The 17,023-nt window shown below is 52.8% G+C and overlaps 1 protein-coding gene across 11 annotated transcripts in view; it reads left to right on the top strand.

The window, feature by feature from the left end:
- SH3PXD2A (SH3 and PX domains 2A) overlaps nucleotides 1-13,469 on the top strand; it is a 258,377-nt gene extending 244,908 nt beyond the window's left edge. For all 11 annotated transcript variants that reach the window (XM_054522795.2, XM_063727731.1, XM_024253349.3 and 8 more), the window contains 2 exons: nucleotides 1,612-1,731; nucleotides 3,744-13,469. In XM_054522795.2, coding sequence (XP_054378770.2) covers nucleotides 1,612-1,731; nucleotides 3,744-5,717 — 2,094 coding nt within the window. In that variant the 3' untranslated portion in view covers nucleotides 5,718-13,469. The remainder of the gene's footprint in view (nucleotides 1-1,611; nucleotides 1,732-3,743) is intronic.
- The last annotated feature ends 3,554 nt before the right edge of the window (nucleotides 13,470-17,023 follow it).

Below are 17,023 nucleotides of genomic sequence, written 5' to 3'. Positions count from 1 at the left end.
TCCATTTTAGCTGAGTAGAGACAAGATTATTGAAGCAAAAATGTACAATCCACAAGGGCAGGGGATTGTCCATTAGCTCCTAGTGGGCGCTCGGTGCCTTAGACCGGTGTCTGGCACACAATAGACACACAACAAACAGTTGTTAAATGAATGGGTGAGGCTCACAAACCATGGGCCAAAGCCAGCTTCTAAATGTCCTTGAATGTCATGCTTAGATGCTGCTGTGCCAGTGTCTGAAAAGCATTGAGGATCTCCAATGAGTTCTACCCTGCCCACAGAATATTGCGAGTTTATTTAGTGCTTGCCTGCCTATCTGGCCTTGTCATGATGACCAGCCAAAGACTTTGCTCACTCAACCGCACTGCCTTCTTACACACCCACCCCAGACTACAGACCACTGTGCTCCATTGCCTTGCCTGTGCTGTCAGAGGTCCCACCTGCAGCCCTCACCTCTAGACCCCTAGACTCCAGGACAGTGGCTTTCCTTCCTCTCCCACAGGGCAGTGTGCAAGGGCTTTGTTAGAATGATTTCTCTGCTTTTTCTTTCTTTTTTTTTTTTTCAGAGACAGAGTCTCACTCTGTCACTTGGGCTGGAGTGCAGTGGTCTGTTCATAGCTCACTGCAGCCTCGAACTCCTGGGCTCACGCTATTTTCCTGCCTCAGCCTCCCAAGTAGCTGGGACCACAGGTGCATAATACCATGTCCACCTAATTTTGTGTGTGTGTGTGTGTGTGTGTGTGTGTGGTAGAAATGGGGTCTCACTATTTGCCCAGGCTGATCTCAAACTCCTGGCCTCAAGCAATCCTCCCACCTGGGCTTCCCAGAGCACTATGATTACAGGAGATTTCTCTGCTTTTTAATTTTCATTTTGAGATTCAGCTATTGAGGCATCTGAAAACTTGACCTCCAGAGATGTAAGATTAGAAATTACTGTATTAATAATGAGCATTTTGTGCTGGGCACAGTGGCTTATGCCTGTAATCCCAGCACTTTGGGAGGCAGAGGCAGGAGGATTGCTTGAGCCCAGGAGTTTGAGACCAGGCAAAACCCTATCTCTAGTTTTTTTCTCTCTCTCTTTTTTTTTTTTTTTTTTTTTTTTTTTTTAGCAAATTCTTCCAGATCCTGAGAAAGCCCATTTCTACCAAAAAAAAAAAAAAATCAACCAGGTGTGGTGGTGTGTGCCTGTAGTCCCAGCTACTGGGGAGGCTGAGGTGGGAGGATCACTTGAGCCCAGGAGATGGGGGCTGCAGTGATCTCTGATTATTCCACTGCACTCTAGCCTGGGTCCCAAAGCAAGACCCTATCTCAGAGTAATAATGATGATGATGATGATGATGATGATGATGATGATGGTAATAGTAATGTGAGCATTTTGATAGCTCAGACAAGTCTTCCGTGAATCCTGAGTATTATTAGAAAGCCTCATCAGAGCAGTCCCCTGGCGATATATACCCTGAGACTCCCATGATAGATACGTACTCAGGCCAGCTGCTGTCCAGCTGGTGTAAACGGCCATCCGCACCCCCTGGGGACTGAGTGGGGACCAACCCTTGGCCAAGTTACTCTTCTGATTTAGGCGGGTTTTGCCCACTGTGTGTTCCTTAACCTTAGGGGTTCCAGCTGCCAAAGCCACCAGAGCCCCCTTCTGTTGAGGTGGAGTACTACACCATTGCCGAATTCCAGTCGTGCATTTCCGATGGCATCAGCTTTCGGGGTGGACAGAAGGCAGAGGTAAGCCTCGGGCCATGAGGCCGAGGGTTTTAACTCATCATGGTGGAAGACCTTCTGCATTTCCCATTTTAGGCCTTGCTAGTAAGATTCCTGAGGGGCGGGCAGGCAGGAAAGGTACAGAAACGAGCCCCACAAAGATGAGCATCTGCCTGGCGCTGGCCAGTGCCACGGCCTAGGCTAGATCCCAGCTCTCACGCTCCACCCTGAGCTCACAGGGCTTGTCTCACAACAACATTTCCCAGAGCATGTGCGGAGCTTGTGACGGGGCGGGGCCTTGAAACAAAGGGCTTCTTTCGTCAAATGAGCTTGCAGGACAGTGGGTTAAACAAAATCCAACCCATTTGTTGTTTTAATTGCAGGGCTTCCCAGAGCCTAGGATACAAGGATGTCACTGGAATGTCACCTACAGGGGGTCTAGAATAGGCAGCATTGCCCAACCCCATAAGCTTTCTCTCCGAGGAACATCTCAGGGCCAGGATCCTGCAGAACCCACATCAGCAAGTGTTGTTAGGAGGATGTAGACCAGACAGGTAGACTGAGATACTGGGGACCTGGGCTCTGGCCAAGTCCACACCACATGATCCCTGGCCTTTGATGCAGTCACTTCTCCCACCCACCACCCCCAACTTTAAGCATTTCTCTCTGCAAAACGGGGTGATAGATCCTGGGACACCCCTCCACCCCCCAAGCATGTCTTCCAGCATTCATGCCACTCTATTTTGTGGCTGGGGCTGAGCATGGTATTCCCGGCAGCAGAGAAGAGCTGTAACTCAGTCAATTCTCTGAGTGGCTTTGTGTAGTAACTAAGTTAACTCCATCTAATACAAGTGAACCTGTCAGACTCATTGGGCAGTCTCTGCCTCTAAAGCGGTGACATTCCCAATGTGAATGTTTTAAATCACATGCCTGGAACTTGGAACTAAATTTCCAAGAAAAATCATTCTCTCTGTGCTGAGGTTTCCAGGAGAGTCTGTAAAGAGCATAATGTGGCAGAACTGTCCGGCTCAGGAGCCACCTGTGCTTGAACTGTAGGTACAGAGCTGGGGCAGGGTGAAGGACAGAATGTAGGACCCAAAGAAGGAGAAAATCTTTCTCTTCTGGTGGGGGATGCAGAGGACTGGTCTCTTCTTGCCTTTGCATTCTTCACCTTTCCCTCCCTCCTTGGCCCTCTTCCCATAGTGCCAGTGTTTTCATGCTACCCCTTCCCCACCCCAGGACCTTTTCCTCCAGGAGTGTCCCACAATCCCCAATTATCTGCCCTTTATGTTCCCCAGTCCAAATGGACCCCAGCACAACCAGCAGCCACACTTTTGGCCATTGGTTGATCTCCAAAATTTAAGGAAGAAGCTCCTTAAACCAGTTTATACTAACATGGAAATGACTGAAAGCCCCCTGCCCTTCCTACAGGAAACCATTCAACCCAAAGAAATCTCTTCAGCTAGCGGGATTTCAGTGGGATTCCAGTAAAATGGCCACAGCGGGTGGACCCTGGGGAGAGGCTCTGCAGAGAAGCTCTGGCCTCGGGCCTGTACCTCCCAGGTCACTTTATCTGCATCTTCCCATTCTCTTCTGACCCTAGAGACCCTTTCAAGGACCTCAAAGGGAGGACCTAGCAACATCGAGGGTACGAGGAGGGAAGGGGCAGCAGAAGGGCAGTGTTTTCTTCATACGTGTCCTTAGTCTACTGGCAGGATTGTAGGGACTGGGAACAGTGCAGTTCAGGGGGAGGCGGAGTGGGCCAGCTCAACCCGGCTGTTAACACAGACGTGGAGGACCAGGGAGGGAACTTGGCAAGTGGGAACCCGCCAACCATGAGATGATAGAGACCTAGGATTGAATTCTGGTGCATTATTTACTATGTTGGGTCTTGGGCCACTTACTTAGTGGCTTGGTTTATTATCTGTAAAATGGAGATAATTTATCCCAGAGCCAAAGTATGATACTCCTACCTTGGGATGTCATAGGGTTCCAGATCCTCCCAACTCACTGGCTTGTCTGCACTCGTCCCCCAGGTCATTGATAAGAACTCAGGTGGCTGGTGGTACGTGCAGATCGGTGAGAAGGAGGGCTGGGCCCCCGCATCATACATCGATAAGCGCAAGAAGCCCAACCTGAGCCGCCGCACAAGCACGCTGACCCGGCCCAAGGTGCCCCCACCAGCACCCCCCAGCAAGCCCAAGGAGGCTGAGGAGGGCCCTACGGGGGCCAGTGAGAGCCAGGACTCCCCACGGAAGCTCAAGTACGAGGAGCCTGAGTATGACATCCCTGCATTCGGCTTTGACTCAGAGCCTGAGCTAAGCGAGGAGCCCGTGGAGGACAGAGCCTCAGGGGAGAGGCGGCCTGCCCAGCCCCACCGGCCCTCGCCAGCCTCTTCTCTGCAGCGGGCCCGCTTCAAGGTGGGTGAGTCTTCAGAGGATGTGGCCCTGGAAGAGGAGACCATCTATGAGAATGAGGGCTTCCGGCCATATGCAGAGGACACCCTGTCAGCCAGAGGCTCCTCCGGGGACAGCGACTCCCCAGGCAGCTCTTCGCTGTCCCTGGCCAGGAAAAACTCCCCCAAATCAGGCTCCCCCAAGTCATCATCACTCCTAAAGCTCAAGGCAGAGAAGAATGCCCAGGCAGAACTGGGGAAGAACCACTCCTCAGCCTCCTTTTCCTCATCCATCACCATCAACACCACTTGCTGCTCCTCCTCTTCCTCCTCCTCCTCTTCCTTGTCCAAAACCAGTGGTGACTTGAAGCCCCGCTCTGCTTCGGACGCAGGCATCCGCGGCACTCCCAAGGTCAGGGCAAAGAAGGATGCTGATGCGAACGCTGGGCTGACCTCCTGTGCCCGGGCGAAGCCATCGGTCCGGCCCAAGCCGTTCCTGAATCGAGCAGAGTCGCAGAGCCAAGAGAAGATGGACATCAGCACTTTACGGCGCCAGCTGAGACCCACGGGCCAGCTCCGTGGAGGGCTCAAGGGCTCCAAGAGTGAGGATTCGGAGCTGCCCCCGCAGACGGCCTCTGAGGCTCCCAGTGAGGGGTCTAGGAGAGGCTCATCTGACCTCATCACCCTCCCAGCCACCACTCCCCCATGTCCCACCAAGAAGGAATGGGAAGGGCCAGCCACCTCGTACATGACATGCAGTGCCTACCAGAAGGTCCAGGACTCAGAGATCAGCTTCCCCGCGGGCGTGGAGGTGCAGGTGCTGGAGAAGCAGGAGAGCGGGTGGTGGTACGTGAGGTTTGGGGAGCTGGAGGGCTGGGCCCCTTCCCACTATTTGGTGCTGGATGAGAACGAGCAACCTGACCCCTCTGGCAAAGAGCAGGACACAGTGCCCGCCAAGGGCAGGCAGAACGAAGGCAAGTCAGACAGCCTGGAGAAGATCGAGAGGCGCGTCCAAGCACTGAACACCGTCAACCAGAGCAAGAAGGCCACGCCCCCCATCCCCTCCAAACCTCCCGGGGGCTTTGGCAAGACCTCAGGCACTCCAGCGGTGAAGATGAGGAATGGAGTGCGGCAGGTGGCGGTCAGGCCCCAGTCGGTGTTTGTGTCCCCGCCACCCAAGGACAACAACCTGTCCTGCGCCCTGCGGAGGAATGAGTCACTCACGGCCACTGATGGCCTCCGAGGTGTCCGACGGAACTCCTCCTTTAGCACTGCTCGCTCTGCTGCCGCCGAGGCCAAGGGCCGCCTGGCCGAACGGGCCACCAGCCAGGGTTCAGACTCACCCCTGCTGCCCGCCCAGCGCAATGGCATCCCCGTGTCCCCTGTGCGCCCCAAGCCCATTGAGAAGTCTCAGTTCATCCACAATAACCTCAAAGACGTGTACGTCTCTATCGCGGACTACGAGGGGGATGAGGAGACAGCAGGCTTCCAGGAGGGAGTGTCCATGGAGGTTCTGGAGAGGAACCCTAATGGCTGGTGGTACTGCCAGATCCTGGATGGTGTGAAGCCCTTCAAAGGCTGGGTGCCTTCCAACTACCTTGAGAAAAAGAACTAGCAGAGGGCCTGGGCTCTTCCAGCCTCAGTGTGCCTCTCTGGCCGCCCACTGGATGAGCGGTGAGACGAACAAAAGGGAAAGGAAAAAACGGGAGGGGTGGGGGGTGGACAACATTCAACACTGCAGAATGGGTGACCTCAAAGATGCCCCCTGTCCAAGCCATCCCACAGCTGGAAGGTAGGGGATGGGGGTGCCCACACTGAGTAAGGAAGGGAATGGACCAGGGAGTCCCAGGCCTGAGACCCAGGGCCAAGAAAGCTGAGATCCCCTGTGCACCGTAGGGACTTCACCAATGGATTACATGCCATCTGGGACAGGCCATGTGGGAGATCCCAGTTGTGCCTTTGCTACAGATCTGGAAAAGACATGGTCATGGGGGCCTCCAGTATCCTGCCCCTGCTTGGCCCGGTTTTGATTGCTGGCATCTTGCCACCCCAGGTAGCCCTGATATTGTCCTAAGCTGTATTTGTGAATTGTGCTGGTTTCCTGGGCATTGCCACTGCCTACCATAGGTGGGTACATTAGAAGCCACCACTGGCTTTGGGGCTTGGGGGTGTCTTCTGAGCTCAAGCCTGCTTCTGGGCCAGGCCATTGTCACTGTTAGTTGAAGAAAAAGCAGTTCCCAGGTGCCAGCAAGGACCATCTTTCATAACTGTCACTGTCTTGGCCTTGAGAAGAGAGCCCGCTCTCTGCGGGGCACGCCATGGAGGACACAGTACCAGAGTTTACAGAGAGGGTGGGCAAAGTCACTGGTCTCTTCCTAATCTGCACAGACTATTTTGGGTATTTCCGGGCGGGCAGTTCCTTTGCATGTTTCGGGAGAGGTTTGTTGATTTCGGGCTTATATGTCAGGCCTTTGGTTTGCGTCTTGTTTTAGGGGTTGTTTGGGGGCCTGGGTGGTCGGCCTCACATGGGAAGGGGATGGGTAGTAGATGGGGTTTCTGTTGTATCTTGTGGGCGGGTGATTTTGCTTTTGTTTTTGTTTCACATTCTTCCCCCTCCACAAGCCAAAGTCGTTTCATTTGGTTTCCACTGTGTGGACTGTGCTGGAGCTTGGCGCCTGCCAGAAAAATTTGGGGCTAGGCAAGCCCCGGGTTGCAGACATGGTGAAGCAGAGAAACTGTTCTTCTGGTTCCTGCACAACCTCAGAGGGGCAAAAACCGTCCCCAGGAAGGAGGAGGGTGTTCAGGACCCAGACTTTTGGAGAGAAGGCAGCTCCCAGCCTGCTGGGTGACCGCCATTCTGCGTGTGTTCCCCAGCTGGGCAGGGCTGGAAGCCTTACGTATGAAGTGTGGAGAAGCAGCCATTGTCCCCACTATGGGCAGAGGGGGGACCCGGCTGGCCCCTTGGGTCAGACTGGAGCCAACACCGCCAGCCGCCCCCTCTGGCCTGCTGGCGATGCCACAGGTGCCCAAGAAGATGGAGGATCCCTGTGCCAGGAGCCAACCTGGTCTTCCCGAGGGGCAGTGCCCCAGTGAAGACAGAAGCAAAAGAATAAAGTTCCCTGTAGGTCCTCTGTCACCTTTGGGTTGTGTTTTTCAATTGTTGACATTTCAGAGGGGACCCTCTAGGAGCCCAGCCGGCTTCTCCCAAGGACTCCCCCTTCGCTGGGAGTGGATTTCCACACGTGCCTTTGATTTCGGACAGATTGGGCCTCACAGCCACCGATTCAGCTGCCAGGGTCCCTGGACTGGGGGTTGGTGTTTTCTGTAGAGGAGGAAAGGCCCTCCCTCACCCTGCTCCCCACCCAGGCAGGGTAGCATGGGACCCAGTGTCTCAGTGCCTTCAAAACCCACCCCCACCCCTACCCTACCACACCCCATCCCAGAGGCCTTGCCTGGGCAACCCTAAGCCCCTGTCCCTCGCCATACACTGATGCCTGGCAGCTAGAGCAAATGGCTCGTGTTCTTTGTCGAAGGCCTGTGGTGAGATTGTTTTGTTTCCTTTTGTTTTGTGAGTTTGTTTAAAATTGAAATTATTTTCTTCTGCTGGACAGTATTAAATAGAGCAGGATGTTGAGTTAATCTGCTAGATTGCAGTACTAATGGTAGTGGTTTAGTGTCTTCATATTAATATTATTTGTACTTATTTGAACAATAATGATAAAGAAGTGGTTCATTATTTTTTAATTAATGCACTTTAAATAAGATAGAATGGAAAAAACCCAGAGAGCAAAGTGCATTACTTAAAGATGCAGTATATACTTTTCTCATTTTTAAACAGCACATATTTATTAAGAGAAAAAAAGTAATTTATGACTATTTAAAATAAAATTTAAAAGTAGAGTGACTGTCAGGTAAAGAACCTTCAATGTAGCTATCTTCCAGGGGGAGGGCCCTGCAGCCTCGCTCCTCAGATGTCTGCACTGAGCCAATTCAGTCACTAGTGTGCCAGCCAGGCCAGGAGGGAGTGCAGAGCGTGTCTGCCAAGCACAGAGCATCTCAGTTGGACTGGACCACAGTGCTCCCCAGAGCCTGCCTTTCCTGCCCTTCCCCACCACCTGCACTGCCCCCCACATTCTCCCAGCCCCCCCTCCAAGGACCCCCCTCTCCTTGATCCCCAGTGCTGTAAGTGATAGAGTCATTAAAAGGCAGGACTGAAAAAGACCTCAGAGGTCTCTATCCCATCCCTTCCTGTTACTGCAGCCCAAGGACAGGAAACAACTTTTCCAAAAATCCCACAGCTAATTAATGGCAGATCTCCCCACTACATTAATCCCGTGCTCCTCCTCACCGCCATTATAGTTTATTGTGTGGTCATGTTTACATTGTGACATCCAGCCCCAAGGATGGCTGGGAGTTGCTCAGGCATCCAGGAAAAGTGGGGAATGCTGCCATCTGGTGACAGCATGTAGATTTGGGCAGTGAACAGGGATTGCCATGCCCCAGTCTTTGCACCTCGCCCCCTCACCCCCTAACTCACAGCACAAACCCTGCAAACCCAAAGAGAATATTAATACTTGAAGCAAGAAGGGTGCATGCCAGTCCTTCCCCGACATGGCCGGGGGTACCAGGCCTTGTGCGCCTGGACTCCTAGCCCTAGCCAGGGCGAGAGGGCCTTTCCCTTGAGCTACTGAGCTGCTTTGTGATGCTGAAGGATACTGCCGGCAGCAGGCGGGGGGGGGGGCCTAGGGCTCTGACCCATCTGGAGGAAAACCAGATCGAACTAAAAAAGGAAAAAGAAAAACAAAATCTCCGCAGTGTCCAAACCTAGTTTCCCATGAGTTGTGATTGAAAATGTGAAATGACACTGTATTGCTGTATACTGCAACTTTAACCATAATGAGCCCTTCTGAGGTCATTATTGAGGTTCATATAATGCCCGAAGATGCAGCATTTGGTGCTTTGTTTTCCTTTCCGTTTCAAGACCTTTTTCTTTTATTTCAAGGGGAAAAAATGTCATCTTCCCCCACCTCATCCCTCTTTGTGACAGCAGGCCTGGCTGTGTTGCCCCTCTCCTCCTCGCTATTCTCACCAGGCCATGGGACTTTGGGGGCAGCGAGAGAGAGCTGGAAAGGGGCAACCCCGAGCAGCAGGTGTGCCCCACGCCCTGTGGGTTTCCCCTATGTCCAGTGACTGTAGACGAGCTGTCTTGCCAGGCCTCAGCCCCGTCTACCCCAAGCCTGGCCCCAAAGGTTTCTCTTTCTTCCTCCTTGATTTTCCATCTTGACGAAGGCATTATATAGAATCACTTTAATCACTTTCAGATGTTAGAGCAGCATATTTTACAGGCATTTATATCCATTGCTTTCCTCAGCAAGGCATGTTACAACTTTTATCATCTAAGGAAAAAAGACAAGGGAATTTCAGTCAGGCATTATTTTCCTATTACTAGTGTTTGCAGAATAGGTGTAGGACTATTTAAGTTTAGACCTTGGTTTGGTAGTTTTTGTTTTTAATAAGGGGAAAAAGATAAAATAACCCCTATTTTTCCTGTTACTGTATTTAACTAATATATTATTTCTTTAAGGTTACTCACTTCCCCTACCCCTCCAAATACCTTGCATTCTCAATCAAAAATGGAAACAATCTGAGAGACAGGAAAAGTGCAATATTACCAAGATGGATGCCAGGGCTCGTTGGGGACAATGGAGGGAATACCAGTGGCACTCAGAGAGCAAGAGGCAGGGAGAGGGGTGCTGAAGGAATCCTAGCTGTGGAACAGGTGGGTGGGTTGGTGGAGTTTGATCTTGTAGTGTTCTCCTCTCCCCCTTCCTTGGGAAGATGATAGGGGTCCGTGCCAGATCCACCCAGAAGAAAGGGATTCAGGCATGGGGCCCTTGACCTCTGGGCCCCAGTCCCTGGAGCAGAAGCAGGCCCTCGGGAGCTGTTCCTTGTTTTGATTTCTGTTGTGCAGCCAGCTGCTCAGAGAGACCTGGCCTAAAAATGACTCCCAGCAGCCCTCTCTCACCCCAGTGTCCTGATGTTTGGGCTATGATCCTTCTGGTGTATGTTTGAATCTTTCTAAAACTGGGTGCCCTCAGTTCAGTTTCTAGGCAGGAAGCCTAGAAGTCACCAGATCTTTTTGGGGGATGTGAGAACCTTGAGCCACGCACACCCTGGTGAGACACCAATTCCCACAAGCCTGCAGCAGGGCCTGGGGCTGAGCCTGGGCTGCCCATTCATCTCAGCGACTTCGGCCTGAGGAGTGAGCCCTGCCTGGGCTCCACACCCAGACAGTCCGTACAAATTCTGCTCTGGGAAGAGTCGGGGGTGTATTCAAGTTTCTCTGCAGACAGAACTTCCCACAACAGGTACCAATCTGGCCTCCTTCCTCAGCACCAGTAGAGAAAGCAACAGAAGGGGAAGTTTCCTCTGGGTTGGAGCCTCAGAGCTCTGCCCCTCAAGGTGACAGGGACGTCCCTGTGGCTTGTTCCCTCCACCTCCAGTACTGTATGCTTGCTGCTCCAACCCCCTATTTGGTGAATTTCTGCACAGACACAGATCTCTGTGCCCAGAATGGGACTGTGCCCTGTGCGGGTCTCTCCCTTGGTGTATATCCATCTAGATATTCAGTCTGAGAATCTCAATGCAGAGCTCTCTGGGAAGAGAACTGTCCACATTGCTAAATAATTAAGATTCCCTCACTTTTTTGAGGGCCATGTGTTGAGAATGTGTGCGTGTGTGTGTGTGCGCGTGCGTGTCTGTGTATGCAATTGTTGGTAACTTCCCACTTGAACTAAATAACATGGGGTTAGAGAAAAAAAAAAATACCAGGCAAGCTGTCTCCATTGAACAAGTCCTTGGCAATGGGCAGGTCCCAAGGGACTCACAGCTTCTGGCAGCAAGTGTGTGTGTCATTCACACACATTATTCTGGCTGGAGAGTGCAATGTGTCTTTTTTTTTCTTTTTGTAATTATTTTATTAAGTATTTAGTTGGAAATTTCACACTGGCATTAACAGGTCTAGCATAAGCAGCCTAGGCAGTCATCCCAGGCTCCAAAATGAAGATGTGCAAAAGAGATGCCACTGGGTATAGAAACATTGAGTTGGTTCAGTTAAGTCACCCCCTGCAGATGTGTCATCGAACAGGCTGACTCCCTCCCCTCAGCCATGCCATGGGTATGAGAAGCCCCTTATAATAAAAGCTGCCAGCCCTTTCGTCCTTGTTTCAGAGGGTGGGTCAGGTGGTTGGGGTGAGAACTTGCTCACGGTGCACCCAACAAGACCTGCAGGTGCATATTAGTCCCAACTGCAGGGCCAGACCGAACACTTCCTGGGAAGTGTGTGGAGGGCTCTGCTAGATCTTCCTGAGTTTCTGGCTAAATCATCATCCCAGTTTGGTGCAGTCTCATGTCTCTGTGGTTCCCAAGCTGCATGATCAGAGCCAGTGCGAAGACAGGGTCAGTGACCCACAGCTTTGGGGAAAAACAGCCCCACTGTTAACTTCCCTCCGCAAACCTGGGTCCCCAGGCCATAAGGTGGGCACACTGGTGCTTACAGAATGGGTGGAGGGCCCTACCTTCCAAGGCCTTGATCCCAGCCTGCCTATAAGGTTGGGATTAGCATGCAATCCCCCTTCCCCAATCCTGTCTTTTTAAAATCTCAAGTTTGCACTTAACCTTGACAATCAGCACCCTCTCCTACTCCAGTCCTAGAACTCAGTGGCCTTAGAGAATGGGGTACCCTGCACTGAAGGTCCCTGCCTTGCTCCCAGTTCCATCCTGGCCAATAGGCTGAGCCTCAAGAGGTGAAAGAGAAAAAGGGAGGGAGGGAGGAAGAATTATTTAGAACAAAAGGATGGCTCGAGCACGTCAGAGGCAAGTGAGAGGCACGTTGGTGAGAAGAGCATGTGCATGTTTGGGGTAGCTGGGGCCTACTGTCCCTTCATTAGGGAAGGAGGCTTCCAGAAGAGGATGTCTTCTAGAAAGAAAAATTGTGTGAAGGCTGAAAAGGGGTTTGGAGTTTTGTCTTTGTTGATTAGAAAGAAGGAAGAAGTCCGTTCTCAGTGTTTCAGGAAGAAAAGAGCAGGTAGAAAGGGAATTTAATGATTTAACACACAAGGGTCCAGCCACAGCAGGTTGGAAAATCCTCCAAATTTGGCCACAGAAGCTGGCTAGGAAAAAACTGCCACTCATTGGGCCACACGCTGGGTCCCCATCAGTTCTCAATGAATGGTCATTGATTTACTTAGCAGAGAGGAGAAGTCACCAGCCACAAACCAATCTTTGAGTTTGCAGGCCCTGATTCCAGAATATATGCATCCAGCTCCCGGGTTCTCAGCTGGTTTTGCCCACTTCCCTTTGACTGTCCAATCCAAAGCTAGTTTCTCAAGTTGTATGGCTCAAAGACCAGTGACCACAATGGGTCATACAGTAGAGACCCACCTCCACAAATTAGAACCAGGGTTCAGACTCCATTGGGCACATCTGGGAGGAAGGCAACCTCCTTTGTCGTCCTGTTGGTACCAGTCATTCTCAAGTATCTCCGACACCTGTGGTGGTTCAGTTTGCTGAGCCTGCCACCTGGTATGAATTAGACTGGGTGTGATGAACATTCATCCATGGATATACCCTGCCATTTTGCAGTGCCTTATAACTAAGGCACACTCCCCATAAGAGTTTACTGCAGAGAAAGAACAGCAAAACAGGCACCCTCCTTGAATTTACAACTCATTATCTGCAACAGGTTTTCTTTAAATCCAAAACACAGGATGGGAAATGGGTTTCCCGGCCAGGTACTCAGAGGTCTGCAGGAAGTGACTCCCAGGCAAGGCAGACTTCAGTAATCCCTGAAGCGTGAGCATGTGGACTGCATGGCTGGGTAGGGACTGGTGGACGTCTCTGGAGCTCCAGAACCTTGGAGAATTCCTCATGGAATTCCCCTCCCAGCTCTTAGTGGGCTCTGTGGGGTCAGGAGGAGCCCTTCCTCCAGGTTTTCCTTCTTTCCTCCTCAGCAGAGAAACTGGAGAAAGGACATCAAACTCAGTGCAGTCAATTTGAGTGCTGAAATATTTCCAGAATCAATGGTGGTGCTAAACTATCTCCATGTTTCTAACATTTTTAATAGTGGAGTTGGTTTGTTTTTAATCTCATCACAAAAATGCAGTGCCCTTGGGGAAGGGACCAGCCCCTTGGCCTGCCACTTTCCAGGTGTCCTTTATCACTTTGACGGGACTCTTTGGTCTGCAGAAAATGCTCTGTCTTGGCATGCTTCTAGACTGTAAGATTTGGGTTTTGTTTTGTATTTTGTTTATGTTTACATGTATCTTATATTTCCCTGAAAACTAAATAAAGTTTTGGGCCTTTTTAACCGAACAGAATCACCTCTTAATTCTCCCTACCAAAAAAACCCATCCAGCTGAATAGCAAATGTCTCATTATCCCAAATTGCAAGGTGGACTTCAGGATCCCAGGGCCCTCTGAAAGAAAGGACACTGGAGGGTGGGGGCAGGTAGGTAAGCTCTCGCTTTTTTTTTTTTTTTTTTTTTAAACAGGGTCTCACCCTGTCACCCAGACTGGAGTGCAGTAGCATGATCATAGGTCACTGCAACCTCGACCTCCCGGACTCAAGCGATCCTCCCACCTCAGCCTCCTGAGTAGTTTGGACTGCAGGCGCACCACCATGCCCAGATGATTTTTCTATTATTTGTAGAGACAGGTTCTTGCTATGTTGCCAAGGCTGGCCTCAAGCTCCTGGGCTCAAGCAATCCTCCTGCCTCAGCCTCCCAAAGTGCTGGGATTACAGACAAGAGCCAGCTCTCACTCTTGGTGAGAACCGTGGTCAAGCTCCTCCAGCCTCTTCCCCACTTTTGGGAGGCTTTCTGGGCAGTGGCCAAGGCTTTGAAAGATGCAGATCTTGGGGCCAAGGACCCACATCCAGCAGGCCTAGCTGGCTCCTTAGCATGGCCCCCCGACACTCTCCTGCTTTTGCTGGACCCCAGTAAGCAGGACCAGGTAGCCATGATGCAAGGAACAGGCCATGGCTGTGCAAGGCCATGCAGAGGCTGGGTAGCCTGAGCATCCTCCCGGGAACAGGATGGGCAGGCAGGTATCCCACGTGCCTCTGAGGCCTGGTGCTGCCAAATGAGCTCAATTCCAACACTGTGGCTAGACCTTGGGGCCAGTCTGGCTGCCTCCTCCCCACCACCCCTCTCCCCTCAGCCTTCCCCGCCACTCGGATCACTTAGCGCATCTAGAACACTTCTCTAAAGGACTCTATCCAGAGGCCTCCCTTTTCTCCTCAGTGGCACCACCCATTTGGTATAGGCCTCTGCACCCACCAGTGGGAACACAGCTGAGCTCCCTCCAGATGTGGGGGTCTGAGCCTGGGGAGAGAGGTGGAAGCCTTGTTCCTGGGGAGCTCAAAGCACAGCCCCTGATGACCTGAGTCGACCACCTGTCATCCTCCCATTAACCCCTAGGTGGTACTGCGCACCCCCCACAAGCGGCAGATTTGAGCCCTGCTCAGCCTTAAGGAGAAGCCCCATCCCAGGGCACCTTCCCCACCACATCCTGCTCCTCACAGATGCAGTGGCCTCTCCCAATTTGCAAGGCTCACCTGGCATTCTAGCCCCAAGTCATGCTCCAGCCCCCGACTCCAGGGAGTCTTCCCTGATTGCCCCAGCCAACCTTGAAGCCTCAGAGGCCTGCAATTACCCCTCAGGGAAGGGCCACACCTCCTGATGACTCCCCTAGTATCCAGGACACCAGCCCTCCACACCCCAGCCTGCCCCCACATGTGCATGCACACGCTGGCCCTCCTTCCCCAGTGCTCTGCGCACAGCACCGCCCTCAGGCTGGTACGAAATCACTTTTATTCACAATCATAGCGACCCGAGTGCACAAGGGAAGCAGCAGCCACCCCTGCACTGACAGAGGTAATGAGATGATGGCTTCCTCTCCCCAACCCTCAGCCTCTGGGATCCCTGGCTGGGGGGCCCGCTAGCCAGCCCCCGCTCCCTCCCACAGAAGGGGTCTAACAGGGTCAGTGACTGGGTAGTGGAGACCCATAGTGGGACAGTGACTTCCCCACACGCCCACTGTAAGGCCAGCATAAAGGCCCAGCCTGAGGTCCTGGCACACCACCCCACAGCAGCCCTCACGGAAGAACTCCTGAGAGTCACACAGAAAGCCTGCCCCTCCCTCCCCAAACAACCATTTTACAGAAGTGGAAGCTGGGCTCCAGGGAGCTACGACTCGGCCAGGGCCACACAGCTGGTCAGTGGCCAGGACTAAAACCCATGCCCTGCCTGCCACACAGAGGAGCATGCCACACAGAGGAGCAGTCTCTGACGGATGCAAAAAAAAAAAACAAAAACAAAAAGCCATCTTAGGGGGCAGAGGGCTGGGAGGCTGGGAGAGCCCAGGCCAGGGCAGGCAGGGCTGAGAGAACCAACCTCAGCAGGTGGGGTGCTCCCTCCCCAGAACTTAGAATGAGAACCTGGAGGTGTGAGAGGCAGCCCCTGCCTCCTCATCTTCCCTACGAACAGGCTCCCTGCCCCACCATCACAAGGTCTCCGTCCTGTTCCTGGCCCACACTAGGAACACTGGCCCTTCTGGAAGTTTGACATCCTTATGGAGGGGGGACCTCCTGGGCCACCTGATGTACCTAAGCCAGCCATGATAACCCAGCTCTGGCCCAGGAGGAAGGGTGCTCTATGGCTCTGGGTGACCACCAGCCCCAGGGCACTAAGGAGGCTTGGTTTGCCTCTCTGTAAAATGGACACTGTTTGCCAAAAGGCCTCCCAATTTGGCCCCTCCTTATGGAGTTCCAATTCATGATTGGCAGGACTGGGTATGAGCTTTGTGGCTGGAGTCAGGGGAAGATACTGCGTTATGACTGCCTCAGCCGTACCCTTTCCCAGGTACCCCACACACAAGGGCAGCATTTCTAGGGGCCCAGAGGATGGGAACTCACCTACAAACAAACAAACAAACAAATAAAAAACCCAAAACCACAAACCAAATAAATAAATTAATTAAGCTGAGGAAAAAGGCTGGTCTTGGCCCAGGGAACCCACACCTCCCCACCCAGTGCCCTGGCCCATCCCAGGTGTGCCACAGGCTCTGACTATCAGCCTAGGCCCTGGACAGCACAAGATGTGGGGAAAAGGTCAGAGAGGGTAGCTGCAAACCTGTTCTTAGGGACCCTGGCAGAAGACCAACCCTTTTCCCCAGCCCATACCGAAGGGCTACCCCTGGGCAACGGCATCCAGCGAGATGATTGGGGCAGGAAGGCTACAGCCAGGACAGGGTCCTCCCCTTCTCAGCCAGGGGCCCAGAACCTGGAGCCCTCTGCAGCCTGTCCATGTGCCCATCGGGTAGTGGGAGAGAGACATGGCATGAGGCTGCAGCCTGCCCAGAACGGGAGGCACCCACCAGCCTCTCACCCCCAGCTGCCATGCCCAGTGGGCAGGGAACGAGGAAAGAGAAGGTAGGCATAGGTCAGAGAGGGAGACAGCAGCTCAAGAGCGGCCTGCCCAGGGCGGTTGTTGAGCAGGCTGTACACTGCTCAAGGGCAGTTGGCTGAGGGGGCAAATGAGCCTAAAATCCAGTCCACACTGCACTAGCCAGGCCACATGCCCTGGCTCAGGGCTGCAGCTGCCCAGAGGAAGGTACATGTTTTCTAATTCTCACAAAGGTGCCACATGGACTACAGACACCTCCTAGAAACCTGCCTCAGATGGGGAAAGATTAGGGCGGGCTGAGATCCCAATTTAGCCCTCAGCATGCAGAGAAGAGCTGGGTGCAGAGATGGGAGAGACAGGGAGAGTGTGGCCTCCTCTCCTCCCCTCCCTCTGCCCGGCGATTTGCCTCTGCCCCCTCCCTGCCTGATACACCCTTCTCCCCAAACCTTCAAGGGCC

Source organism: Pongo abelii, chromosome 8, assembly GCF_028885655.2.
Source record: "Pongo abelii isolate AG06213 chromosome 8, NHGRI_mPonAbe1-v2.0_pri, whole genome shotgun sequence".
Lineage (NCBI taxonomy): Eukaryota > Metazoa > Chordata > Mammalia > Primates > Hominidae > Pongo > Pongo abelii.
Note: the sequence above shows the minus strand (reverse complement) of the source record. Positions and strands in the feature narration are given on the sequence as shown.